This window comes from Tamandua tetradactyla, chromosome 3, assembly GCF_023851605.1.
Source record: "Tamandua tetradactyla isolate mTamTet1 chromosome 3, mTamTet1.pri, whole genome shotgun sequence".
Classification (NCBI taxonomy): domain Eukaryota; kingdom Metazoa; phylum Chordata; class Mammalia; order Pilosa; family Myrmecophagidae; genus Tamandua; species Tamandua tetradactyla.
The window spans coordinates 141,162,402-141,187,754 of NC_135329.1; the positions used below are offsets into that span (position 1 = coordinate 141,162,402).

Here is a 25,353-nt window from a genome sequence, read left to right on the forward strand (position 1 = left end):
GGATTGGGAAGGCATGGGAGGGGTTGGGCTTTGAAGTTAGCAATTAAAGAGTATAGGTTTCTTTTTGAGGTGATAAAAATGTGGTGATGGTTGCGCACATTTGTGAATATACTAAAATTCATTCTAATTGAGATATAAGTTACAATTAAATGGGTGAATTGTAACTTATATCTCAATTAGAATTATTAGAAACTCCCAGACGAATCATACATATAGTGTGATCTTACCTATATATGTGTGTGTTAAAATTCTCCACAATGAAAAATATTTTGAAATACTTTATTAGACTATCCTGCTTACTCTAGCATTAAAGACTTAGGCTATAAAGTAAATCAAAGGCCTTTCTTTTTTTTTTATTAATTAAAAAATTTTTTTTTAAATACCAAAAAAAACCAAACAAACCAAAGGCCTTTCTTTAAATAAAACTGTGAAAATATCTACATAAAAGTTATCAAAATCCTGATAAATATCCATCCTCTTACTATACCCTGTATGCAATTTGTTCATAGCCCTTTATTGAATTAATCAGTTTATATGTCTGTCTCCCTTTACACACTATGAGAATCCTGAGGTCAGGGACTGGTTAGGTCTCCTATTTAGACCAGGGCCAAGCATGGTGCTTGGCATACAAAAAACAGCTAATACATGTTTGTTGAAAGAATGGAGCATTTTCATTTGGGAAACTGGGCAAAAAAAAAAATTTATATGTGAATTTTCACTAATTTATTGAACGAATGCTTTATTCAATGCTAATTTACGAATAAATGCAAAGCAAGGTGGGAGAAATTATAAGAAAGGATCTAGTTCATGCCCCCAAGGAAATTAGAATCTAAAGAGGAAAAAAGATATTTCTGCAAATACCCAACAAGGGAAAGGATGATAAATGACATGAGAAAGCTATATAAGGTGATATGACAAAGGAGAAAAAAGGAAGGTTGCATGGAAAAGATGACATTTCTCTTAGGCTTTCTAAAATCATATTTTAAGCATTTTTATTGACTATTGACTATTTGCAGATACTATTCCAGTGCTGCAAATAACAGTGAACAAAAATCTCTGCCCCTTTGATTCTTAGCAATATTAGTATAAATACTTTATGCTTTATCCCACAATGAATGTTTGATTATTTAAAAATAATTCTACCAATATGACAACTAGCAGTGCATGTGCTGAATGAAATTTTAGAGTTCTCTGAAGCTCTACATATCTTTAGAATATATGACCTTAGATTATATACATATGTCTATGTAATATACTTGGAAAGTATAATAAAAAAATAGAATAAATCTCTGCCCTCGTGGAACTTTCATTATAGTTGTGGGAGAGGGACAAAAAAAGCAAAATAATTAAAATACATAGTGTTATATCACGCAATAAAGAAAAAAGCAATTAAAGGGAGAAACAATTGGAGTGGGAGTGGTGTGATTTTATATAGGACAGTGAGGGAAGGCCTCAGTGAGAAGGTAGTATTTGAGTAAAGACCAGAAAAGAGTTAAAGGGGCAAGCTATATGGTTCTCTGGCAGTAGGCATTTGCCAGAGAAGGTACAGGAGAAAGCCAATGTGAGTGGAACAAAGGAAAGGAAGGAGAGAATTGTAAGAGACAAGAGTCTAAGAGATGGAACTGGAGTGAGCTGAGGTAGAACCTTATGGGCCACTGTAAAGACTCTAAGAGGTGAGGCATACAGAAGATTTAACACAAGAGAACAGCATAATCTGGATAGGAACACTGTGTACTACAGTTTGACACCTACTCTTTCTCCACCCCACCGCCATCCCCCATCTCAAACTGCTTACTGAGGTCAGCAATGATTTCTAAAATTGATGAATGCCCCATTCTTAAAATCTCATTTAATCCCTGTATAGATCTACCACTGATATCTACCTGCTTCTTACTAAAACTATTCTCCCTTAAAGTTTCTCTGGTTTTCCTCCAATCTCTGGAAACTTCTTTGGTCTTCACATTATATTCTTTCTCTATGTGATCCACTGTAGTCCCTAGAGATTATATCGCCTTTCCTCTTACCTACTCTCTCTATGTGACTTCATCAGTACCTCATCAGTATCCACACCTCCAAATAACATTTGCATACCAATGGCTCTCAAATCCATCTCTAGCTCACACTTTTGTCCTAGAGCAGACTGGTATTTCCAACCAGCTATTAAACAGATGTCTTGGATATTACATGGGTAACCCATATGCCCCAAACTGAAATCTTCATGTCACGAAGCATCCTAGGTATATAAAAAATAATGAGCTCTCTATTCCTAAAGACCACTCTAATATCACAACTTCTAAATTTTAACAATTTCAGAAAGTGCTTTATTAATCATATAAAATATAACCTACTTGTGTGTTTCAGCTTCTTTTTCTCTTCCCATTTGTGTAAGACGCTTTTTTGCTTTAATAAAATTTCTCATCTTTTCATTGTCTTCCTCTTCCTGCTGTTGTTCTACAGCTTTGATGATATTTTTATCCTTCATGTGTTCCTTAGGGGAAAAAATCTGTATTATCTTATCACAGAGAAAATACTCTTAACAAGAACCTGTCAAATGATCACAACTTCTGACCCAGTTATTTCTTTCCTATAAATGTGTCCCAAAGAGATGATCAGAGAGGTGCATAAATATTTATATACCATAAAATTTATCTCACAATTAGTAATAGCAAAAATTGGAAATATCTGCTAAATATTCAATAGAAAAATGGTTAAATATAATACTCTCATGATGTGGGAAAATATAAATAATACAGTCAGTAAGTGGGAGGAAAGAGATATAAAACATTATACAATGTTTTTATAAATATTTATCAGTACAAATTTATAACACACATATATCTGGAATAAATGTATCAAAATGCTAACTGTAGCTATTTTTCAATTATGAGATTATGGATGAATTTCACACCCTTTTAATGCCTTTCTGTATTTCTTTTCAAATATCTCATTTCTTTAAAAATATGGAAAAAAAATAATTGTAGGGTGTACAGGTGGTTCAGTGGTAGAATGCTCGCCTTACATGCGAGAGACCTGAGTTCAATTCCCAGACCATGCTCCCCCCCAAAAAAATTATATAATCAGAAAAATACATTAAATATGTACAAGTTTCATTTAATTTTTGGATATTTAATTGTTACATGGTTCAAAACTACTTTTTAATTTATAAAGTCCCCTTCCTACCCTATCCACTATTTGCCTATTCCTGATCTAGACTCAAATAATCACAGTTACTAGTTTCTTGTTCAGACTTTTTGCATATTTACAAGCAAATTCAGATGTATTCTAATAACAAATTTAAAAATAGATCACTATTGTAAGAATGAGAGACTTTAATCCTATATAGCATAATAAAATTATATCATCTGCCTAATCCTGTATAGCTTAATACTTTTTATTATCTGCCTAATATACTTGGATACATCCTAGATGTATCCAAAAAGTGTTGGCGAAGTTCTTGGAGGGATGGGAGAAACAATATGTAACTATTAAACTTTACCACCAGGGAAATCTCGGATACTGTGTCAAACACTAGGGACACCCAAAGCAATAGGCCCCTTTTCTTGAGGCTTGCTCTTGTGAAGCTTATGTATGTAGCTGAAAAGTTTAGTCTACCTATAGGTGTGCCTAAGAGTCACCTCCAGAGGACCTCTTTTGTTGCTCAGATGGGGCCTCACTTTCTCTAAGCCCAACTCTGCAAGTGAAATTATTACCCTCCCCCCAACGTGGGACATGACATCCAGGGATGAAAGTCTCCCTGGTGGTGTGGAATATGACTCCTAGGGATAAGCCTGGCCCTGGCACTGTGGGATTAACAATGCCATCCTGACTGAAAGGGGGAAAAGAAGCGTAACAAAGAAGGTATCAGTGGCTGAAAGATTTCAAATGGAGTCGAGAGGCCACTCTGGAGGTCACTCTTATACAAGCTTCAGTTAAACATTTCTACTATCATAACTTGCCAAGCCCCAACCAAAACCAGTCCTGCCAATCCTAAATAATACTAGGGCATTATATAAGATTCTACAAAGGTTCCATGCATTAGGGTAACTGTCCAGAAACCTACAACCTTCAGATGGGTCCCTGGACCAGATAAGTCCTAAAAGGGAGAGGGACCAGCCTTTCCAGAACATCATCTAGTTACATCCCCCATCCCATATTATTAACAGCCCCTTCCAGCAAGAAAAAGTTAGAATGGCCACAGCCCAAATACCTCTAAAGAGTGGGAGAAAGATCAAAGGTGATGGTGGAGTTATATAGAAAAGGTCACGTTTAACAAATGAGTATGAGAGCTCAATAGTATGTTGATATTTCTTTTAGTCTCCAGTACCTTTGAGCAGCTGGAAATAAAAACCTAAAATTGTGGAGTTGTAACCCATACTAAACTCTGAAATCAGTTCAGTGCATCAATACAGCTTTTTTTATAAATGTTGAAATTTATTGCTTTTTAAATAAATGTTATTTTTTACAAAAAAGAAAAAAAGAGAAGGAAGAGTATAGTAGGGAAGATAGGATTTAACAAATGAATATGACTGCTGAATCAACATATTGTTATTTCTTTTGATCTCCAGTGTCTTAGAGGAGCTAGAAAAAAAAATAAAAAATCATGAACTATAACCCAAACCAAACTTTAAAATCTGTTGTATAACTACTTGTTAAAATGTACTTTGAAATTTAATGCTTTTTTTAATATACGTTATTTTTCACAATGAAAAAACATTGAAAAAAGTAATGACAGAAAAGTAGGCCGAAATAAAAATCTGTTCATACCAGCATATGTTCCATGACCACAGCCTGAGTTAGCAATCATAAAAATAGGGGCCTATAAACGCAATAGCCTGGGTATATAATTATGTATTCTGTTATTATAAATAGAAACCAATTCACGGGGAAAGCTGTACTGATGCGCTGTTAGAGGTAACATTCATTTTTCAATATATTCACAACTCATGGTCTATGTGCTTAGCATCTTAAGATCTTAAGTACTCTTCCATTTTATGGGATGCTACCTTTAAAAGGCTGAAATCTGTTTAGGAGATAAATTAGTCAACATGGAAAAATGAATGAAAACACCAAACTTTAAATAAGCGATTATTTTGAGTAGTTTTTAAAAAGCATTATTTTACTGTTTTTCCAAGTTTATTATAATGTTCATATAGACTTTTTATAGTCTATAGGAAAAAATATGGAGTTAATTAAACATAGAGTTAATTCTCATCTTTAAAACTCGAAAGCCTCAGCTCAAGATCATGCAGCTAGCAAGCACAGAGTTAGAATCTAAAACCAGGTTTGTCACACTCCAAAGTGACTTAGAAAGAGAAAAAACTCTTGAAACTTTTAACTATGAATAAAATTGTATTAAAAAGGAACAATATTATTATAAGCAAAACTCTGGGAAATTAAAATTTTGATAGCTAAAATATTCAATTTGAAGGCTTAGAAGACAAAATTGAGGAAAAGTCTCAAATTAGAACAAAACAAAAAAAATTTTAAATAGCAGAAGCATGGAATGATCATATGTTAAAAAAAAAAGTAGCAGAAGTAGGAGGAAAATTAGTTGCCTACCCCAAACTCTTTCGTCTCTCCTTTCTTAGAAGTAGAACCCAATTTTTACTCAGGGTGACAATATACTCAGTTAAAAGACTACAGTCCCATGTTTTCTTTTCAGCTCAGTGTGACTAAATTATGACTAATGAGACTTAAGTATAAATTGGAAAGCTGACATCTGGGAAGACTCCTTAAATGCAGGACAGATAACTAGGGTAACTTCTTTTTGTCTTTTATTCCCTCGTGCTGCCTGGACTGTGGACATGCCAGCTAGATCTCCAGAGCTATTCAGGGTCATTAGGCAACCCTGAGAACATAAGCCATCCATGTTCCAAGAAAACCTGAGTAGAAATAGAGAAGGTGCTTCAGTCTCTGTTGACCCTGAAGGTCAGTCCTGGAATGACAACCATTTGTACTTTAAACCTATATTTGTTTAAGCTATTATTATTTTGTTTCTTTTTTTAAAATATGCTTTTGAACCTACTCCTAACTAATAAATTAAGAAAAGATTTTTTCTAATCAAAAAAATTTTTTAATTATAAAATCAATTTTGAAAGTCTAATATATATCTAGAAGGGGTTCAAAAACAAGAAAATAGACAAAAATGGAAGCAAACAAAATTATCCAAGAATAAAACAAAGAAATTTATCAGGACTAAAGGAATATGAGTTTCCAGACTGAAAGCATCGAATGAGTGTCCAGAAAAATGGTTGAAAAGGACCTATATCATGGTACATCACAGTGAAATTTTAGAGCACCAGAAATAAGAGATCCTAAAATCTTTCAGAGACAGAAAGAGAGTGAGAGGAAGGAAAAAAAAGATCACATACAAAGGATGTACTAAATGGCATCATTCTTGTCAACAGCAATACCAGAAAGAGATTGATATAAAATCATGAATACAAAATTCTGAATTCTGAACCCAGAATTCTATACCCAAAGTGAAAATCAAGTATGACTCTAGAAGATAATCCTTTCCAATAAGAATTTTAAAAGTTTTTCCTGCCATACACCCTTTCTTAGGAAGCTGCTTGAAGATGTTTTTCAGCAAGATAAGGAAGTTTACCATGAAAGAAGATAAGATTCAGAAAACAGGACATGCAGCCAAGGAAAATGGTATAGAGAAGTCCCCAGATGATAGCTGTGCAGCAGGCCTAAAGAACAAGCAGTCCAGAAGGAACAAAAGGATGGAACACTCTGAAAGGGACAGCTCCAAGAAAAACAGCATAATGGAATCAATAGATAATTTAATATCACCTAGTTGACCATTTGAAAATATCAATATACATTTGAAAGAATTTACATAAAATTTAGAAAAAATTGAATTATTAGTGAACAAAGTAAACTAAAAGATGATTTGAATCATAAAGAAACAAACACTATGCAAACAAAAAATTTACTCAGTATATTACTTGGTTCTATAGGACACAATATTTACATAATAACAATGATTTAACTAAAGATGGGACATTGTTTTGTAGAGGGGGGCACAAGAAGAAGAGGGGGAGGGGGCAGTTATGGAAGAGAACTAACCCCTCAACTATCAGAAGAGAGAGGCAGAAAATAATGTTTAAAATTGCTAAATCAATATACACGACTAATATATATTTAGAATAGGATTTTATACTAGAAGAAACACCTAAAAGAATATGGAAGTAGTTGCCTTCAGGGAGTAAGAGTAAAGGAAAAACAGCTAATCTTCTTTTAATCCTTTTGGTGCTGTTTGATATTTTAACTCCATGCTTTATTTAAGAATAAAATTAATTTTAAAGAAAAATGTAAAAGCTTTTAAAATAAATAAATTGTAATAGCCATAAAATTATAATTACCAGTTATTGAGTACATAATAGCACAGAACACAACAAACATACATATACTTCCCCATTCGTTCCATACAATTCTCATTATAAGAAAATATATTCATTTGGAAAAATACTCATTCTACTCCCTCTCTTTTTCATGCATGAAAGTATACACACATTATACCATAGCAAATACAGCCCTCTCAAAGAGTACATATTCTCTTAGAAACCCAACTTAATAGCAACTTGTTTTCTACCCCACTTTTATTTTTAAAAAGTTAAAAGGAAAGCATTTGACTTGGTACAATTTCTGAAAATATGCTATATTTGCAACTTACAAAAAACAGCCTCCTGCTTTCACGAATCTCTTCTTTTTTCTTTTTAATTTTTTTTCTCATTTCCAGTTCATATAATGAGTTCTGTCGCTTTATTTCCTCAGCATCCTTTTCTTCTTCTTTTCTCCTTCTTTCCTCTTTCTCTTCATGTTCCTTTATTCTAAGGCATAAACATAATTATAATTGAGACAAAAACAGAAAAATGATATGTTTTTAAGGAATGAATTAGATTCTTACCTGAGATTATCTGAAGTTGCAAAGGAGAATTATGAATTTCTCAGGGGAAAAGAACAGACATTTATAATAACAAAGACTAAAACCAAATTCAATATTGATAACCTCAGAATTTACCAATGCTAGCCTTTCTTCAAAATTTGTTTCACTCTTCATCAAAATAAGTCCTATACTAGATTCAAGTGCTCTTTTCTTTTGGAAAGAACCAGTTAAATGAATGACAGTGAAGGGGAATGGTGATATTATTTAATAGAAATAAATGGCCCCTCAGGCCCCTCAGAGATGGGGTCTAATGGAAAGAGAGAGAACAAGGTTTACCTAAAAATTGGCCACTTTCGTTGTCATTTTTTTCCTTGGATAAAACTGACTAGTTGTTGATGCCCTTTAAGTGACAGGCTTCAAAATGCTGGCTCTCTCTCTGGGCTTATCTGTGGGTTCTTCTGAGCTGGGCTCCCGTTCTACCTCTTCAGTCGACCCTCCCAACCTATCCTTCCTCACCCCAATATTACTAGAAGCTACCACCATCAGAAGTTTACTGAAGACCGGCTGCTGAAGACCCATCATCTGACAGCCAACTTTCTGTAATACTGGCGTGATAGTTCAAGCCCATGGGAAACTCACACATCCTTGTCATGCCAATCAGCAAGTATGTAGGCCGCTACCTGTCTGCCATCTCACTCTCAAGTTTCTTTTCACCTGCACAGGTAGGCATGGGGTGGCTCAACACTCCACCTACAAACATATGACTGAGGAGTGAACCCTTTTTGTATATGTACCCAATTTGAAGACAATTTTTCTTAGAGTCCCCTCACTAAGTTTCAGGAAGGGGAAAAATTCCTTTCCTCTGTAGCAAGAAGGCCTATATACAGTTATGTCAGCCAATAAGTTCACTTTGTGTTAAGCCAATTCAAGGTAGGTGATCCCTAACTGACTCATCTGTAAGCATAAGCAGCATTACCATCAGGGTCACTATTTTCAGAAAGAGCTAAGAAAAAGGTCACTGGCGGTCACAGATAAACCAAGTTTATAATTGCCCTAAGGAAAACTAGGCTTTTAGATTTTATGTATGTATGCAGTATGTATTTATTCATTTTACTAGAACTATTTGATGTTTTATATCTATTAAGCTCTTAGAAGCAAACTCACAAGTCAACAATCAAGATTTAAAGAACATTATAAGAAGAAATGTATCTGATTTTGAGAAAATAAATTATTGAAGTTTTTTAATTGCTATTTTAAGGAAAAAAACCAAGATATTAAAAAACCTGTAACTGTGAACATTTCTTAGCAAATCTGGAAATTATTAACATTAAATCTATGCACATATAGGATAACTCACTGGTTTGGAAAAAAAAAAAAGACCTATTCTAAGACAATAAATAAGAATAAAAATGTCTCTATGTTAGTGAGGAAGTAATGTTGTCAATGACTTATATAATAATTTGTATGAATTAAATAAAATTTAATTACCTGATTATCAGTACACTTTTACCTTAGCTTGGGTAAACCGCTCAACTATCTGCCATCAACTTGGCTTAATGATAAGTTAATACAGTGAAGGAAATCTGAGTTCCTACTAGACCAGGGAAGAAATATATAACCATCATTTATTTACTACCAAGTCCCATGCCCACAGCAGATATCAATAATCAACACACACTCATTACTGCTGAGTCTTGGTCAAGCCCATGGTGAAGAATGAGAGGGAAATTCCAGGCAGAAGAAAAAGCATGGGAGAAGGTCCCAAGGCAGGCAAGGGTTTGGCATGCTTGAGGACTTGGAAGATTGGCTTACAAAGGAAAAATAAACAAGGGTAAAAAGTGGTAGGGGATGAGGTGAAACCAGTTCATACAAGACCTTGCAGTAGTTGGTAAAATGTGGGTTTTATTTTAAATGAATGGAAAGCCTTTGAAGTGTTTTTTAGACAGGGGAATAAAATGGTCAAATTTCAGTTTAATAAAATCTCTCCTCTGTAAACATAAGCACCTATTTTCAAATCCAATACTTGAAATAAACAATTTTCTTCTGTACATAGTTTAGCAGGGCTAATAAGCATAAGATACTCTTTATTAAGAGGTATATGATTTGATAACAGGGGTAACAAATGTTAAAATTAATTTAGTTTGAAATGCTAGTGATCAATGAAAGGGAGGGGTAAGGGGTATGGTATGTATAAATTTTTTTCTGTTTTCGTTTTATTTCTTTTTCTGAATAGATGCAAATGTTCCAAGAAATGATCATGATGGTGAATATGCAACTATGTGATGATATTGTTTATATATATATATAATAATGTGATTACTGATTATATATGTAGAACAGAATGATCAAAATAAGAATGTTTGCGTTTGGTGTTTTTTGTATTTAAAAAAAATTTTTTTTAATTGGGGAAAAAAGAATATTTGTATGTTTGTTTGTAGTTTACAGTAAAAAAAGAATTAAAGAAAAAAGAGGCATATGATTTGAGTATCAGCAGTTGCTGAAGTTCGTTATTTTTATTCAGTATTTTCTTTTTGCTTTGATCACAACTACATAAAACCCTTAAGGATACTGAAATTCAATAAGTAAAGTTCAGAGACCTATTACTTTAGCTGCTGAATCAAATTCATAATAACATTATAGTATTATTTAGTTATTTGCATGGGCAGGCACTAGGAATCGAACCCAGGTCTCTGGCATGGCAGGCAAGCACTCTGCCCACTGCACCACCATTGCCTGCCCAACACTATAGTATTAAAACCTTACAAAACTTTTGAGATCTGCACCATTATAGACTGTTTTATCAGAATAAGACAGCTTAGACATAGGAAGGAAAGAGAAATTTACATATATGTTTTTCTTTATGGTGCTTTTAGGAGGAAAAAGGTATTATAGTACCTTGCTGCCTCTCACTAATATTAGCAATTTGGGGATGCCAGGAAAATAGGTATTATTCAACTCAATCATTTTATGTAATTTTATGGAGGTGGCAGTTGGCTTAGCTGGTGCTAGGTGGCAGCAGGCCCATGCTGGTAAAACAAAACATTGGCATACTGTGACCTAAGTCTGCAGGCTTTGCTAAATAATTTTTTTTTTTAACATTTTGGCTGTATATTTCACTCCAAAAAGAGAGCTGATTTTGATGTTTGAGGTATGGCACCTTTCTGTTACTTATTAAAACGAAGTACACTCCTGCAGATAAATATTATATCAAAAAACCTGTTTCAGTCATTTGATTAAACTGTAGAATACCAAATAAGTTATTTCTACAGAAATCTCTGAAGAGAAGAAGGGAGAAAAAAATCATACATATAAATAAACATTTTAAAAGGAAATAAATCAATTGCTCTCTGAAGGTCAAACTGTATGTTGTAATCCTGTTCACCATTAGGCTATATATAGTTGTGCCACAACACTATATTCATTAATTTCATTTTCTTTCTCACTACTATCACTGTCTTCATTGTCCTCTTCCTCGTAGTCTGAAGATTCTGTCATGTTCTGATGTGAGTGGGATGCCGACAAACTTCCAAATGACTAGGTGCTGACAGAAGCCAAAGGTCTAAGTAAAGGGATATGTCCTGATGCTTCATTCTCTTCTTGATTACTATCTACAGATTAGGGAAGGATTCTGAGCTTGTCTCCATCTTCATCCAAACAAATGGTACATACATCATACTCACCTCCTTTGCTGAGTTTATGTATAGGGAGCTTCTTAAGTTGATCTTTACGAAGTCTGTTTCTTCTAGCCCTGTGTCTGTCCTGGACAAATTTTGTGATCATGAAAATGACTATCAAGATGAGACAGATGCCCACTATGATAAGGAAAGGGGTTAGGTAGTATTCCAGAGGAAGACTAAATTCTGGAACTAAAATAATGTGGCCCCCTTTTTCATATATGAATTCATCTTTCAGGGAATTAGCTGATTATTCACCAATAAAGACAGATGGAATGTCAATTTTCTTTAACACATCAATGTCGTTGGATCCCATGCTAATGAGGTCATCGGAATCAAATTGTGAACTATGGCTGCTTTGAATCTTGCTTTCTGTGCATTTAAAACCTTTACATCAAAATTGCAATCAAGTCTTCTAATTAATATGATGAAAGTGTCAGATGAATTATCTTTTAGTGGTGGAGGCACTATAGGTTCACAAGCTTTCTCTGGTTTTGAGTTAATCAGAAAACCCTTTAAACCTTCAGATGTAAGTCTATATCCAAATCTTGCAGGAAGATCATCAAATGTCTGAGATGCATTTTCAAAATTATATGCTAAAATATCTGCTTCTACAGGCAGTAGGTTTAAGAAGACAAAGAACTAGACTGTCAAGATGTTGTAGACTTGTATGGCTGACAACATGAATATTTCTATGGAAAGCAGCATCTCGTAAAATCACATTGCATCAGATCTGCAGATGTTCTGGAAGCCTGGTCTCAGAACACAAACAGGCTCACTCGCAGCATCACTGGGAGAGAAGCTGCTACCGAGACTTCATGACTGAATATCTGCACCTACCCACAGAGCCTCTCCAACCTAATTATTGATGGGAGAAGTACCAAAAAATACATGGACTATATTAAGCCATCAGAAGGTGATATCTGGGTAGCACTTGGCGATATCATGAAAAGGACCTAAAACGCATGGTATCCTGTAATTTCCCTTTGTTTGTTAATAAAATAATTATAATGTGGTCTTTGCCCAAAGAGAGGAGCCATTCCAAATTTTGGCAGACCCTAAGATATGTGGCTTACAAGATGCATCATGATATGTATGCTGGTTTGAAAGGATTTACATACCCTAGAAAAGCCATGTTTTAATCCTAATCAGTCTTGTGGGAGCAACGATTTCTTCTAATCCATATTCAGTACTATAGGTTAGAAACTTGATTATCTCCACAGAGATGTGACTCAATCAATTGTGGGTGTTGAACTTAATTAGATGGAGACATGTCTCCACCCATTCTACATAGGTCTTGATTAGTTTGCTGGAATCCTATAAAAGAAACGTTTTGGAGAGAGTTCCCTTTTGAAAACGAGGAGAGAACTGCAGGACCACAATAGAAGAACGAGAGAACCACAGAGTCCACCAGTCAGCAACCTTTAGAGATAGAGAAGGGAAATGCCTCCCAGGGAGCTTCATGAAGCAGAAGGCCTGGAGAGAAAGCTAGCAAATGCTGCCATGTTTGCCATGTGCCCTTCCAGCTGAGAGAGAGATGCTGAATGTCATCAGCCTTCTGGAACTAAGGTATTGTTCCCTGGATGCCTTAGTTGGACATTTCCATATCCTTGCTCTAATTGGGACATTTTTGCTGCCTTAGAACTGCAAACTTGTAACTTAAATTCCCCTCTTAAAAAGTCTTTCCATTCCTAGCATATTGCATTCCAGCAGCTAGCAAACTAGAACAATCTGGCTCTAGCCTACCTCTCCAACTTCATCTTGGACCTTGTCCCCTTAGTCCTCTATACTACAGCCATCTTAACTACTTGTAATCCTAAATCTACCATGGCTCTATCTCACCTTGGGACCTTCACTTATGCTGTTTCCTCTGCTTAAAATACCTCTCTATCCCCACCCTTTGCATGACTTATTCCTACTCATTCTTTAGAATTAAGTGCAGTTGTCAATCTCTTCTGAAAAGCCTTCTCTAACCATCCCAGGGTCAGCTGCTCTTGACGCCCATTCATATCTTTACCAAAATATTTATTCTCATATTCTTATTGTTTCATTTCTGTACTCCCCTCCCCTAGACTGTGAAATTCCTAAGGAAAAATACTATGATAACATCTGTATATTCTCAATTTTGACTAGAATAGTGGCTGGCAAATGAAGGTTGTGCAATAAAGGTTTATATGAATGAATGACTGAATGAATGATATACCCCCCAATGAATGAATATATAACCTATTTTGAAATTTTGCCCTTGAACAATCTCTTATTATTCAAAAAAGGGGAAAGAAACTTTTCTTCTTCTCTCTTTTCTATCATGTGGCCCTCTGTTCCCACAACTGGTTAATACCATTGTTACTATTCCAGTTCCATTGTTGGCTTAGAGGCTTTTTATGGATTCATAACCATTCCTGACAGTACTTAATGTAACATGTATTCTGAGTTCTATACAACTGACATATGAATCAATATTCAACAGAATACTTAGTGATAATTTTGTAAATTCATGTCCTTAAAAATATTTATAATAATATATTTACATTTTCTTAGCTTGTTTTCAAATACAGAATTGAATGTTTCTCATTAAATTTAAGATGTAGGACTTCTGGAACAAAACAGGCAACCCAAGCTTGCATGTCAAATATTCTACTCCTAATTTCCCACAATGCAACTAAAGGGGAAAATGCTATACCACAACTGGAAACTAAAGAAGGGTCCTACCATTTACATGAATTTTCAAGAAATTTCAGGGGAAAATTGGGCAGTTGAGAGTGCAGTAAGGATAAGTAACCTTGGCCAACATCAACCATACATAATGCTAGAACACACTGTAAGCAGTAAGTGAAGGAATTTATGCTGACCTCAGGGCCTAGTGAATTTTTTACTGGATAGCACCAAGGTTAAACTGTAGAAACAACTAGGGGAAAAACTCAAACCAGTTTGAATCTCTAATTAATTGCCAAAAACTACAAGGTAAGGGGAGCCTATAGCCAATGAGAGCCCACTTGCAAAGGCTACAGGTTGGCAGATGGCCTGTGAAAGTGTTAGAAGTTCTCAGGTAGCTTTCTGGAGCTCAAGCTGCTACTTTGAATGGTTTCTGAGATGCAAAGGCAAATACGAGAGGTTTCTTAAATAGACTCTCACAGGTCACATACTTGCCTCCCATAGTATCTAATGAATATCTCCTAGACTGCACTGAAAATAAGCCAAAGAAACAACTAAGATACAAATCCAAAACTTGCTTAAACCTCTAACCTATTTCTAAAGACCACAGAGAAAGGAAAAATTACAATAAATCCAAAGCTTTCTCTTTTCTTTTTACTAAGGATTTTAAGAACTGAAGAATCATTTACATAATTTGGTAACATATGTATCCTGAGAATTGATATCTAAGTCATTTAAACATTTGTGACTTTTAGAAATAAAGTAATGCATACACATATAACACATACAAAAACAAAAAACCATAAAAACAAGAAGAGGTAGATTTGAGCACATAAAAACAAAAAACAAAACCATAATAAGAAGAGGTAGATTTGAGCACATAAAAATGAAAATATAAATACTGAAAACTGTTCAGAAACTATGATGAAATATGTTCACTATATCTATAAATGATTAATACCCATCATATATAGTAACTATTATTATTTTTTCGTTCTTTATATCAAATGACATAAAAGTTTGAAAGTAAATAGAAGAGTTAACATGATTTTAAAAAGACAATTTTTTTTTAAAGCGAGGAGGTATTGTCTAAAACAATAAGGAAGGAGATGGTGATCACACATATCAATAAATATACTGGTCTGGGGCAGGCCACGGTGGCTCAGCAGGCAGAGTTCGCACCTGCTATGCCAGAGACCCGGGTTTGATTCCTGGTGCCTGCCCATGCAAATAAATAAATAAACAAGAATCTTTGTCATGAAGGCAGATTACTTAGATGGTTAAAAACCTTTTACAGCTTCTCACTAAGAACAAATAAATAATCCAATAAAACATTGTCATTTTAACAAAGTGAAAAACAAATTCTTGTTTTGCATGAAGCTACATCTGCTAAGAAACTATTAAATATCTCATAAAACTATCAAATCTTAACCAACCTTAACCACAACCAATAAAATTCACTTCCAACAAGACTTCTACAACTTTCTATATCCATCCATTTTGTCCTACACATTCCTGTTTCTCATTCTGCAATAATCAGTTATTTTACCTTAAGTATGCACTTTCTGCATACTTTACATATTTAAATTACCAAAAAAGATCTTGAAATCAATTATCAAGCCAACATTCTACAAAACACAATTCTTTTTTTGTAAAAAATAACATATAAACAAAAAAGCAATAAATTTCAAAGCACAGTACAACAATTAGTTGTCAAACAGATTTCAGAGTTTGGGTATGGGTTATCTTCCACAATTTTAGGTTTTTATTTCTAGCTGCTCTAAAATACTGGAGACTAAAAGAAATATCAATGTAATGATTCAGCAGTCATAACTGTTTGTTAAGCCCAACCTTCTCTGTATAACTCCACCATCACCTTTGATCTTTCTCCCACTCTTTTGGGGTATGTGGGCTATGCCCATTCTAACTTTTTCATATTGGAAGGGGCCATCGATAATACAGGACAGGGGAATAGAACTAGTTTATGTTCTGGAAAGGCTGGCCCCTCTGCCTTTTAGGACTTATCTCATCCAGGGACCCATCTGGAGATTGTACGTTTCTTGACAGTTACCCTAGTGCATGGAACTTTTGTAGAATCTTATATAATACCCTAGGTGTACTTTAAGATTAGGAGGAATGGTTTGGGTTGGGCATCACATTTAATAACTAATTATTAATCAATGGCAAACATACATATCAATATGAGACAACCTACATAAGAGAGCAATGGAGTAGCAGTTCTAGGTTGCTAACTGCCATAATGCAATGTACCAAAAACAGAACAGCTTTTAAAAGGGGGAATTTAATAAGTTGCAAGGTTATAGTTCTAAGTCTGTGAAAATGTCCAAATTAAAGCAAAGCTAAAGAAATGCCCAATCCAAGGCATCCAGGGAACGATACCTTGGATCAAGAAGGCCGATGACATTCAGGGTTTATCTCTCAACTAGAAAGGCACATGGCAAACATGGCAACATCTGCTAGCTTTCTCTCCAGGCTTCTTGTTTCATGAAGCTCCCCCAGGGGTGTATTTCTTCATCTCCAAAGGTCTCTGGCTGCATGGGCTCTGTAGCTTTTGTGGCTCTGTTGCACTTGCCAAAAATGTCTCCCTTTTTTAAAGGATTCCAGTAAATGGTGGGTCACATCTCCCTCTAATCAAAGGTTAATACACACAATTGGGTGTGTCACATCTCTGTGGAGATATTCTAATCCAGTTTCCAACCCACAGTACTGAATAGGGATTAAAAGAAATGGCTGCTTCCACAAACTGGATCAGGGTTAAAATATGGCTTTTCTAGGGTACAGAGTCCTTTCAAACCAGCACAGTAGCCAATTCAGGATTAAAAACAAAAACCAAACCAAACATTTACAAATGAAAAAAATGCTCTGTCTCACTAGAAATCAAAAGAAATGTAAATTTTAAAAAGGTATCATTTTTGTCTGTTAAACACAAAAATGCACTATCCAGAATATATATATGTATAATCCAGTTACATAATATGAATAATCCAGTTTATATATATAAAATATAAAATTGCATATATATATTAAAAAGGGCATTCTCATACATCATTGGTGAATGCACTGTTAAAGACTTCTCAAAGGGTAATGTGCTAGTTTGAAAGAATATATGTACCCTAGAAAAGCCATGTTTTAATCTTAATCCCATTTTGTAAAGGCAGCCATTTCTTCTAATTCCTATTCAGTATTGTATGTTTGAAACTAATTAGATCATCTTCCTGGAGATGTCACTCAATCAAGAGTGGTTGTTAAACTGGATTAGGTGGGGGCGTGTCTCCACCCATTCAGGTGGGTCTTGATTAGTTAATGGGAATCCTATATGAGAGGAAACATTTTGGAGAAAGCAGGAGATTCAGGGAGAGCAGAGAATGCTACAGCATCATGAAGCAGATAGTCCACCAGCCAGCGACCTTTGGAGATGAAGAAGGTAAATGCCTCCTGGGGAGCTTCATGAAACAGGAAGTCAGGAGAGAAAGCTAGCAGATGATGCCATGTTTGCCATGTATTCTTCCAGCTGAGAGAGAAACTGTGACTTTGTTCACCATGTGCCTTCTCACTTGAGAGAGAAACCTTCATCAGCCTTCTTGAACCAAGGTATCTTTCTCTGGATGCCTTTGATGGACATTTCTATAGACTTGTTTTAATTGGGACATTTTCTAAGCCTAGCAATTTATTAAATTTCCCCTTTAAAAACCCATTCCGTTCCTGGTATATTGCATTCTGAGAGCTAGCAAACCAGAACAGGCAATTTGGCAGTATTTCTTAAAAAAAAAACTCACCTACATTTCAAGAACTCTATCCTACATAAACACTCATATTGCACAAAACTTACAAAAAATAGATGTTCAAGAATATTTACTGCAATACTATTAGAAGTAGTGGGAGTGGGAAGGAGTAGGAAAAAAATCCAAATTTCCCTCAAAAAAAAGACTATAGTTATGTAAATAATGGTACATTCATGGTATACAATGTAATTATTTAAAAAGATGGCTGAGATCCATATGTATTAGCATGAAAAGATATTCAAGGTATATGTTGAGTGAAAAAAATGAAGTCACAGAAAAATACATGTATTGTATAATGCTCTTGTTAAAAATTATACATATATATATCTTGTATATAAATATTTGGAAATGTAAAGAATAAATTCTAAAAGAATAGTTAAACTTTCAATAATGGTTATCTGTGAGGAGGCAAATGGGATCTAAAGAGATAGGTATCAAAAAGAGTGAATAGGAAGTAGAGCTTATAATTTTCACTCCAAATCTTCCTATATTTTAAAATTGTAGGGCGGGCCGCGGTGGCTCAGCGGGCAAAGTGCTTGCCTGCTATGCCGGAGGACCTCGGTTCGATTCCCGGCCCCAGCCCATGTAACAAAAAACGGAAAAACAAAATACAATAAAACAAGAAAATGTTTAAAGATGTTTCCCTTTCTTCCTTCCTTCCTTCCTTCTATCTGTCTATGTTTCCCTTTCTTCCTTCCTTCCTTCCTTCTCTCTGTCTTTCCTTAAAAAAAAAAAAAAAAAAAAAAAAAATTGTAAGCAATAAGCATTTGTTCTGGTTTGAATCTGTTACGTACCCCAGAAAAGCCATGTTTTAATCCTGACCCAATCTTGTGGGAGCAACTGTTTCTTTTAATTCCTATTCAGTACTGTAGGTTGGAAACATAATTAGATTATCTCCACGGAGATGTGACACACCCAACTGTGGATGTGACCTTTGATTAGATGGAAATGTGACTTCACCCATTCCAGGTAGGTCTTGATTATCTTACTCAAATCCTTTAAAAGAGGAAACATTTTGGAGAAATCTCAGAAAGGAAAGAGCCTACAGAAATGACAGAAAAGAGAGAAATGACAGAAGCATCAGAGCCGACAGAAACTTTACAGCAGAGTTGACACAGATGTGGACATGTGGAGAACAGAGACATGGATGTGTGGGGATGCTTGGAACCCAGGAGATATTGCCATTAAATGTTAAGCAAGCTAGAACCTAGAGAGAGCCAAGGAAGCCAAGAGATGAAGGCCAGCCATGGAGAAGTAAAGTGAGGAACTTCCACAGAAACAGAGGCTGAAAGCAACAGAGCCCAGGAACAATGGACCAGTGCACCTTCCCAGCTGACAGAGGTGTTGCCGACATATCGGCCTTCCTTGAATTAAGGTATCTTTCCTTGAAAAGGCTAAACTACCATCAAGTATGGCAAAGAGAAGAGCCTGGGACCACACTAGCAGTCACTTTCCAGTCTATTTTCCATCTCCTATGGGCTCCTGGAATGAGCTCAGTCCACTGCAGCCGTTATTGCTCCATCTCCAAAACCCACACTTAAAGCTCCATTTTATTATACTTTTCCACCCTCTCCATTCTTTCACTCCTCCTTGGTGTGGTCTTAACTCTCAACATTTTCCTGTTTTACTGGCTGTCTTTAGGGTATGATTGGATTTGAGGTACCAGCTAGGAAACACAGGAGAGGGGCAGGAATCCTGTCTCCAGCTTCTACCCATACTGCCAACATCCTGTCACCATCTTTTTCAGTAGAATCACTCCAGGATGAAGCTATTCCATTGACTTCTACTGTCGTCACCATGTTGTACCCTGTTGTTTCGGGCTGCAGTTTTCTTAGAGAACATCACAAACTCCAGAGGCATTCTACCCTTCCCTGGGGTCTCCTTGCTGTCCAACATTTGCTGGATCATTTCAAATATTTTTCAGAGTCCATTATGGGTGGTACATCTCCTAAGTGCCAGGGGCTGTGAAAGTTGGGAAGAAAGACAGGGAAATAGAGAAGTCAACTGTTCTCCCTTGACGCCCTAAAGCTTTTCTACCACGGCTGTCTGGTTTCTGTTCTGCTCAGTACCTGTCACTTTTCTAAAATGCCTGCTAACTGTGGGCTCCCTACCTAAGCCCAGAGTCTCATTATGCTTCCTATCATGCTGAGTGTTGGGATACAGGAATGGCAATGCCCATTGTGCAACTGTCCTCAAGGGGGTTACCCTCCTATGGTGACCACAGATGAGAGCAGGTGAGAAGCAGGGAATGCAGGCATTGGAGGTTTGGGGGTGGAGAGTCAGGCAAGGTTCCTTAGAGGGAGTGACATCTAGGCTAAGACCTGCAAACCTTTCTCCACTACCTAGTCCACATTCCCTGTACCCTTCGGAAGCATCACATCTGGTCATCATTCTTTGTTTGGTGGGATAGGTAACAAGTGTTCCAAGAGGAGGCAGGTGGGAAAGCCTGGAGATAGTAGGGGAGATGCCTGTGGTGGGGTGGGCAGTGGGGTTAGAAGGGATCAGATCATTTGGGTCTTCTCTGCGGTGTTAAGGAGGTTGGATGTTGGTGTGGAAGAGTGACCTTAATGGATTTGCACAAAGGATTTAAGTGTTCCTGTGTGAGGAATGCAGTAGGGCCAGACCCTTCCAGAAGTAAGGATCTGCAGTGGTATTGAGGCATGGACCTGTTTGAGCTAGTAGGTGGGCCCCATGCAGCCAGGTGGGGGATGGGTTTCCTCTCCCTGAACTGCAACCCCTTCAGGGCTGTAAATGTTATTCTTGGTTATCAAAGCTGGACATTATTAAATGGTAATTTCTACTGAAAAAAAAAAGGTATCTTTCCCTGGATGCCTTAGCTTGGACATTTCTACAAGCTTAGAATTATAATCTTGTAACTTATTAAATTCCCCATTTTTAAAAGCTGTTCTAGTTCTGGTATACCACATTCAGCAATTTGCAAAGCAACACATCATTTATTCAAATTATTTGCAAAATTAAAAAAATAATTTTTAAGAGCAGAAGAATGTACACCCAAATGTTAACAGTGCCTGCTCTGGCTCACAGGGTTTCAGGTGATTTTAAATTCATTTTTCTGTTTTGCTTAACTCAGTTTTCTAACTCTATAATGATCACATATAAATGGCATAAATTTAAACCATAAAAATAAAATTTCTCTCTTAAAATGGGAAAAATGGGAAATTCCACATTAGGCTGTCACTTATACCCCTTGCCAACCCGTGACATGTACTCTCTCAGTGGTAGCAGTCAGGGCACTTTGGCTGGTATTCAGTGAGCAAAGATGACCCATAGTAAGCAACCTGAGCTTTGTAGGGCCCTTAGAGAAGGAACAGTTCCAGAATGGTCATCAGGGTGACAAACTACACAAAACTCAGAAAAACCATGGATAAAGGTGAATACTCTCTTTTTGACATAAAATGAAAATTTTAATGCATAGTTAAAATCACTAATGCATTTTGCTGCAGGACATTAATAGCTGCTTTATTCAGGCTGAAAAAATAGGAAAAATGTCCATCAATATTGTTTAAAAAGCTTTGTTGCACACCCAAACAATGCATGCATATTTAAAATGTAAAGAAAACAGTAAAATCTTACAAAGGAGAAACAGGTGGCTGGTAGACAAGGAAGAGACTTTTTACTGAATCTCCTTTTATGCCTTTAACCATTTGTATATATTAGCTAATCAAAAAAAAAAAAACAAAATTATACACATGCATACATTCAAACGTGTATATAGTAGCTGCTTTAAAAAAAAGTAGGACAGGTGACTTCATCAACATGGCAATGTAAACAGCTACTACAAACCTCTCCCCCAGAGATTCAGTGAAAAAAACGACAATTCTCACTTGTTCAGAACTCCGGAGGAAGGTATAGAGTAGAGAAGGATTTCAGAAACACTGAATAGAAGAAAGAGAAAATGATCAAGTAAGAAACTTTGGTCCTGGACCAGCCAGCTTTTCCTCTCCCCCTCACTCGGTCCCACCCAGCTCAGAAAGTTCCCAGAGGCAGCAGCCAGGATCACTCCCATCTCCCACTGGGGACACAGACTTCAAAATCTCTCACGACAGTGAGACAGACCCCTACCTATATCCATACACAGAGATCCAATCCAACAGGGGCCCACAGCAGGACTTAAACTATGTGTGTGTGTGGGGGGGGGGGGTGGGGGGGGAACAGAATACAAAAGGGCAGCAAGGAAGAGCTTCCAAAATGGAGGATCAGGGAGAGAACTGAAAAATATTCCCTAAAAGCAGCAAGTGCCCAGGCAGAAACTACCCAAATCAACTCTTTGGGGACATGGGGGACAAGGGAAGACATTTCAAGGCCCAAGTCAGTGAGGGACAAAGAGTCTGAGAAAATGTGGATAGAGACTGTTTCCAACCCTGGGTCCTGGCGCCTATCCCTTACCCTTGAGGAAGACACCAGAGGCAGGCCCAATCCTTGCATGGGGCAAGGGGCAGTTGAAAATTGAGGCAGCTAGGGGAATCCTCCACCACAAATAAAGTGGGGGGCACAGGCCCATATTAAGCAGGATCTTGGCCAGTGAAGTGAGGGCACAGGAGCCCTGCAGTTTCAGCCCCACTCAGTCAGATGCCGCCAGGGCTTGAAGAAATAAACAACTTCTGAGGATGATGAGGTCCTTAAACAGCACCATCTGCTGGGCAAGCCAGAAAGTGTATAGGAATTGTAGGGCTTTTTGGAGGCTTTCCAGACCCTATCTCAGGCTCATTGGAGCTGCTCTACACCCCTAGATCAAGTACCTAGCCCCGTTTTAGCTGAGAAATTAGGACGATACCACTGTCAAAGCAGTGCCCTTATACAAACCCAGGCAACAACTAAATCCTAGACAAGAGAGGAAAATCAACTTTCAGAATAGACTCATCAAGATAATCAGATGACCAGATATCAGCAAAAAAAAAAACACAAGGCATACTAAAACGAAACAGATCAAAAAGTTGGAAGAGATACAGAAGCTGGAACAACTAATCAAAGATGTGCAAACAAATCTCCTGAAACAATTAAAAGAAATGAAGGAAAATGTATATAAGGAGATAAATGATATTAAAAAGACACTAAAAGAGCATAAAGAAGAATGTGAAAGAATACATAGAAAAATAACAGATATTGTGGAAATAAAAGACACTATAGATGAAATTTAAAATACACTGGAAACACAATAGCAAATTTGAAGAGAAGGGAGAAAGAATCAGCAAGCTAGAAGACAGAGCATCTAAATTTGAACAAACAAAGAATAGATGGAGAAAAAATGGAAAAATTCAAACAGGGTCACAGAGAAATGATTAACAACACAAACTGCACAAATATATTCATCATGAGTATACAGAAGGTAAAGAAAAGGGAAAAGGGACTATGGTAGTTAGGTTTAGGTGTCAACTTGACTAAGTGATGGTGCCTAGTTCTGTTGCTGGACTTGAGTTATTAGCATATGAAATTCATCTATGGCTGATTACATTTGTAGTCAGCTAAGAAGAGTGTCTTCCACAATGAGTGATGTTTAATTTAATTAGTTGGAGGCTTAAGAGAGAGATCAGAAGACAGCTCAATGCAGCACAGCCCAGAAAACTCAGCATACCTCATCTCAGCACTCACAGCTCAGCCCAGGGGTTTGGAGATGCAGAAAGGAATCACCCCAGGGAAAGCTTCTGGGACCCAAAAGGTGGGAGAGAAGGCCAGCAGACATCGACCTGCGCTTTCCTGTGTAAGAGAGAACCTCAGATGGAAGTTAACTGCCTTGCTTCTGAAGAACTATAAGCTTTTAACTAAATAAATCCCCTTTTATTAAAAGCCAATCCATTTCTGGTATGTTGCCTTGGCTGACTAAAACAGGGACAAGAAGATTATTCGAAGAAATAATGGCTGAAAATTTCCCAACCTTTATAAAAGAAGTAAATACACAAACCCAAGAAGCTCAATGTACTCCAAACAGAACAAATCTGAATAGACCCACTCCAAGACACACAGTAATCAGAATGTGAAATGCCAATGAGAAGGAGAAAATTCTGGATGCAGCAAGAGAAAAGCAATTCACCACATACAAGGAAAGCCACATAAGACTATGTACTGATTTCTCATCAGACACCATGGAGCAAGAAGGCAGTGGTGTGATATATTTAGGATACTGAAAGAGAAAAATTGCCAGTCAAGAATTTTCCATTTACCAAAGCTGCCCTTCAAAAATGTGGGGGGGGCAGGGTACAAGGGTAGTTCAGTGGTAGAATTCTCACCTGCCATGCGGGAGACACAGGTTCAATTCCAAGCCAGTGCATTTCCCCACAAAAAAAAAAAAAGAAGGGGAGTTTAAAATAACTCACTGATTAACAGACACTTAATAAGAGACCAGCCTACGAGAACTACTAAAGGAGTCCTGTCAGATGAAAGGAAAAGACAGGAGGGAGAGCGGTCTGGAAGAGAGTACAGAATTGAAGAATATTAGTAAGGATAACTTAAAGGATAAAAAGAGAGAGAAAAATAGATCTGACAAATAAAAACCAAAGGATAAGATGACTGAATCAATAAATGCCTTTATAGTAATAATTCTGAATGCTAATTGATTAAATTCCCCAATCAAAACAAATGGATTGGCAGAATGGATTAAAAATACGATCCCTCTATATGCTGTTTATAAGAGACTCATCTTTTGACCCAAAAATGCAAATACATTGAAAATGAAAGGATGGGAAAAGATATTCCATGTAAGTGTTAAACAAAAGAATACTGGGGTAATTATACTAATATCAGATAAAATAAATTTTTAAATGCAAAAATGTTATAAGATATAAAGAAGGGCACAATATAGTAAAAAAAAAAAGGGGGGGCAATTCAACAAGAAGAAATAACAATCATAAATATCTATGTTCCTAAACAAGGTGCCCCAAAATACATGAGGGAAGCACTGGCAAAGCTGTAGGGAGTAATAGTCAACTCTACCAAAATCGTCGGAGACTTCAACATATTACTCTCTCCAAAAGATAGGACAACTAAACAGAGGGCCAATAAAGAAACAAAGAACATAAATAACATGATAAATGAACTAGACTTAACAGACATATATCGAACACTTCATCCCAACACAGCAGGATACACATTGTTCTCAAGTGCTCATGGAACATTCTCCAGGATAGACCATACGCTGGAGCACAAAACAGGTCTTAATGAATTTAAAAGGACTGAATTAGGCAAAGTATTCTCTCTTATCATAATAGAATGAAGCTAGAAATCAATAATGGAGAATTGGAAAATACACACATATATGGAGATTAAACAATAAACTCTTAATCAGTGGGTTAAAAAAGAAACTGCAGGAGAA

General features: G+C 36.4%; 1 protein-coding gene and 1 pseudogene across 2 annotated transcripts in view; both read right to left on the reverse strand.

Moving 5' to 3' along the window:
• Positions 1-25,353, reverse strand: part of CFAP210 (cilia and flagella associated protein 210) — a 63,998-nt gene that overhangs the window by 12,240 nt on the left and 26,405 nt on the right. For both annotated transcript variants that reach the window (XM_077154087.1, XM_077154086.1), the window contains 2 exons: positions 7,682-7,838; positions 2,349-2,488 (listed from right to left, as the gene is read on the reverse strand). In XM_077154087.1, the coding sequence (XP_077010202.1) occupies positions 2,349-2,488; positions 7,682-7,838 (297 nt within the window). The remainder of the gene's footprint in view (positions 1-2,348; positions 2,489-7,681; positions 7,839-25,353) is intronic.
• On the reverse strand, positions 11,158-13,338 carry LOC143676797 (E3 ubiquitin-protein ligase RNF13 pseudogene; annotated as a pseudogene).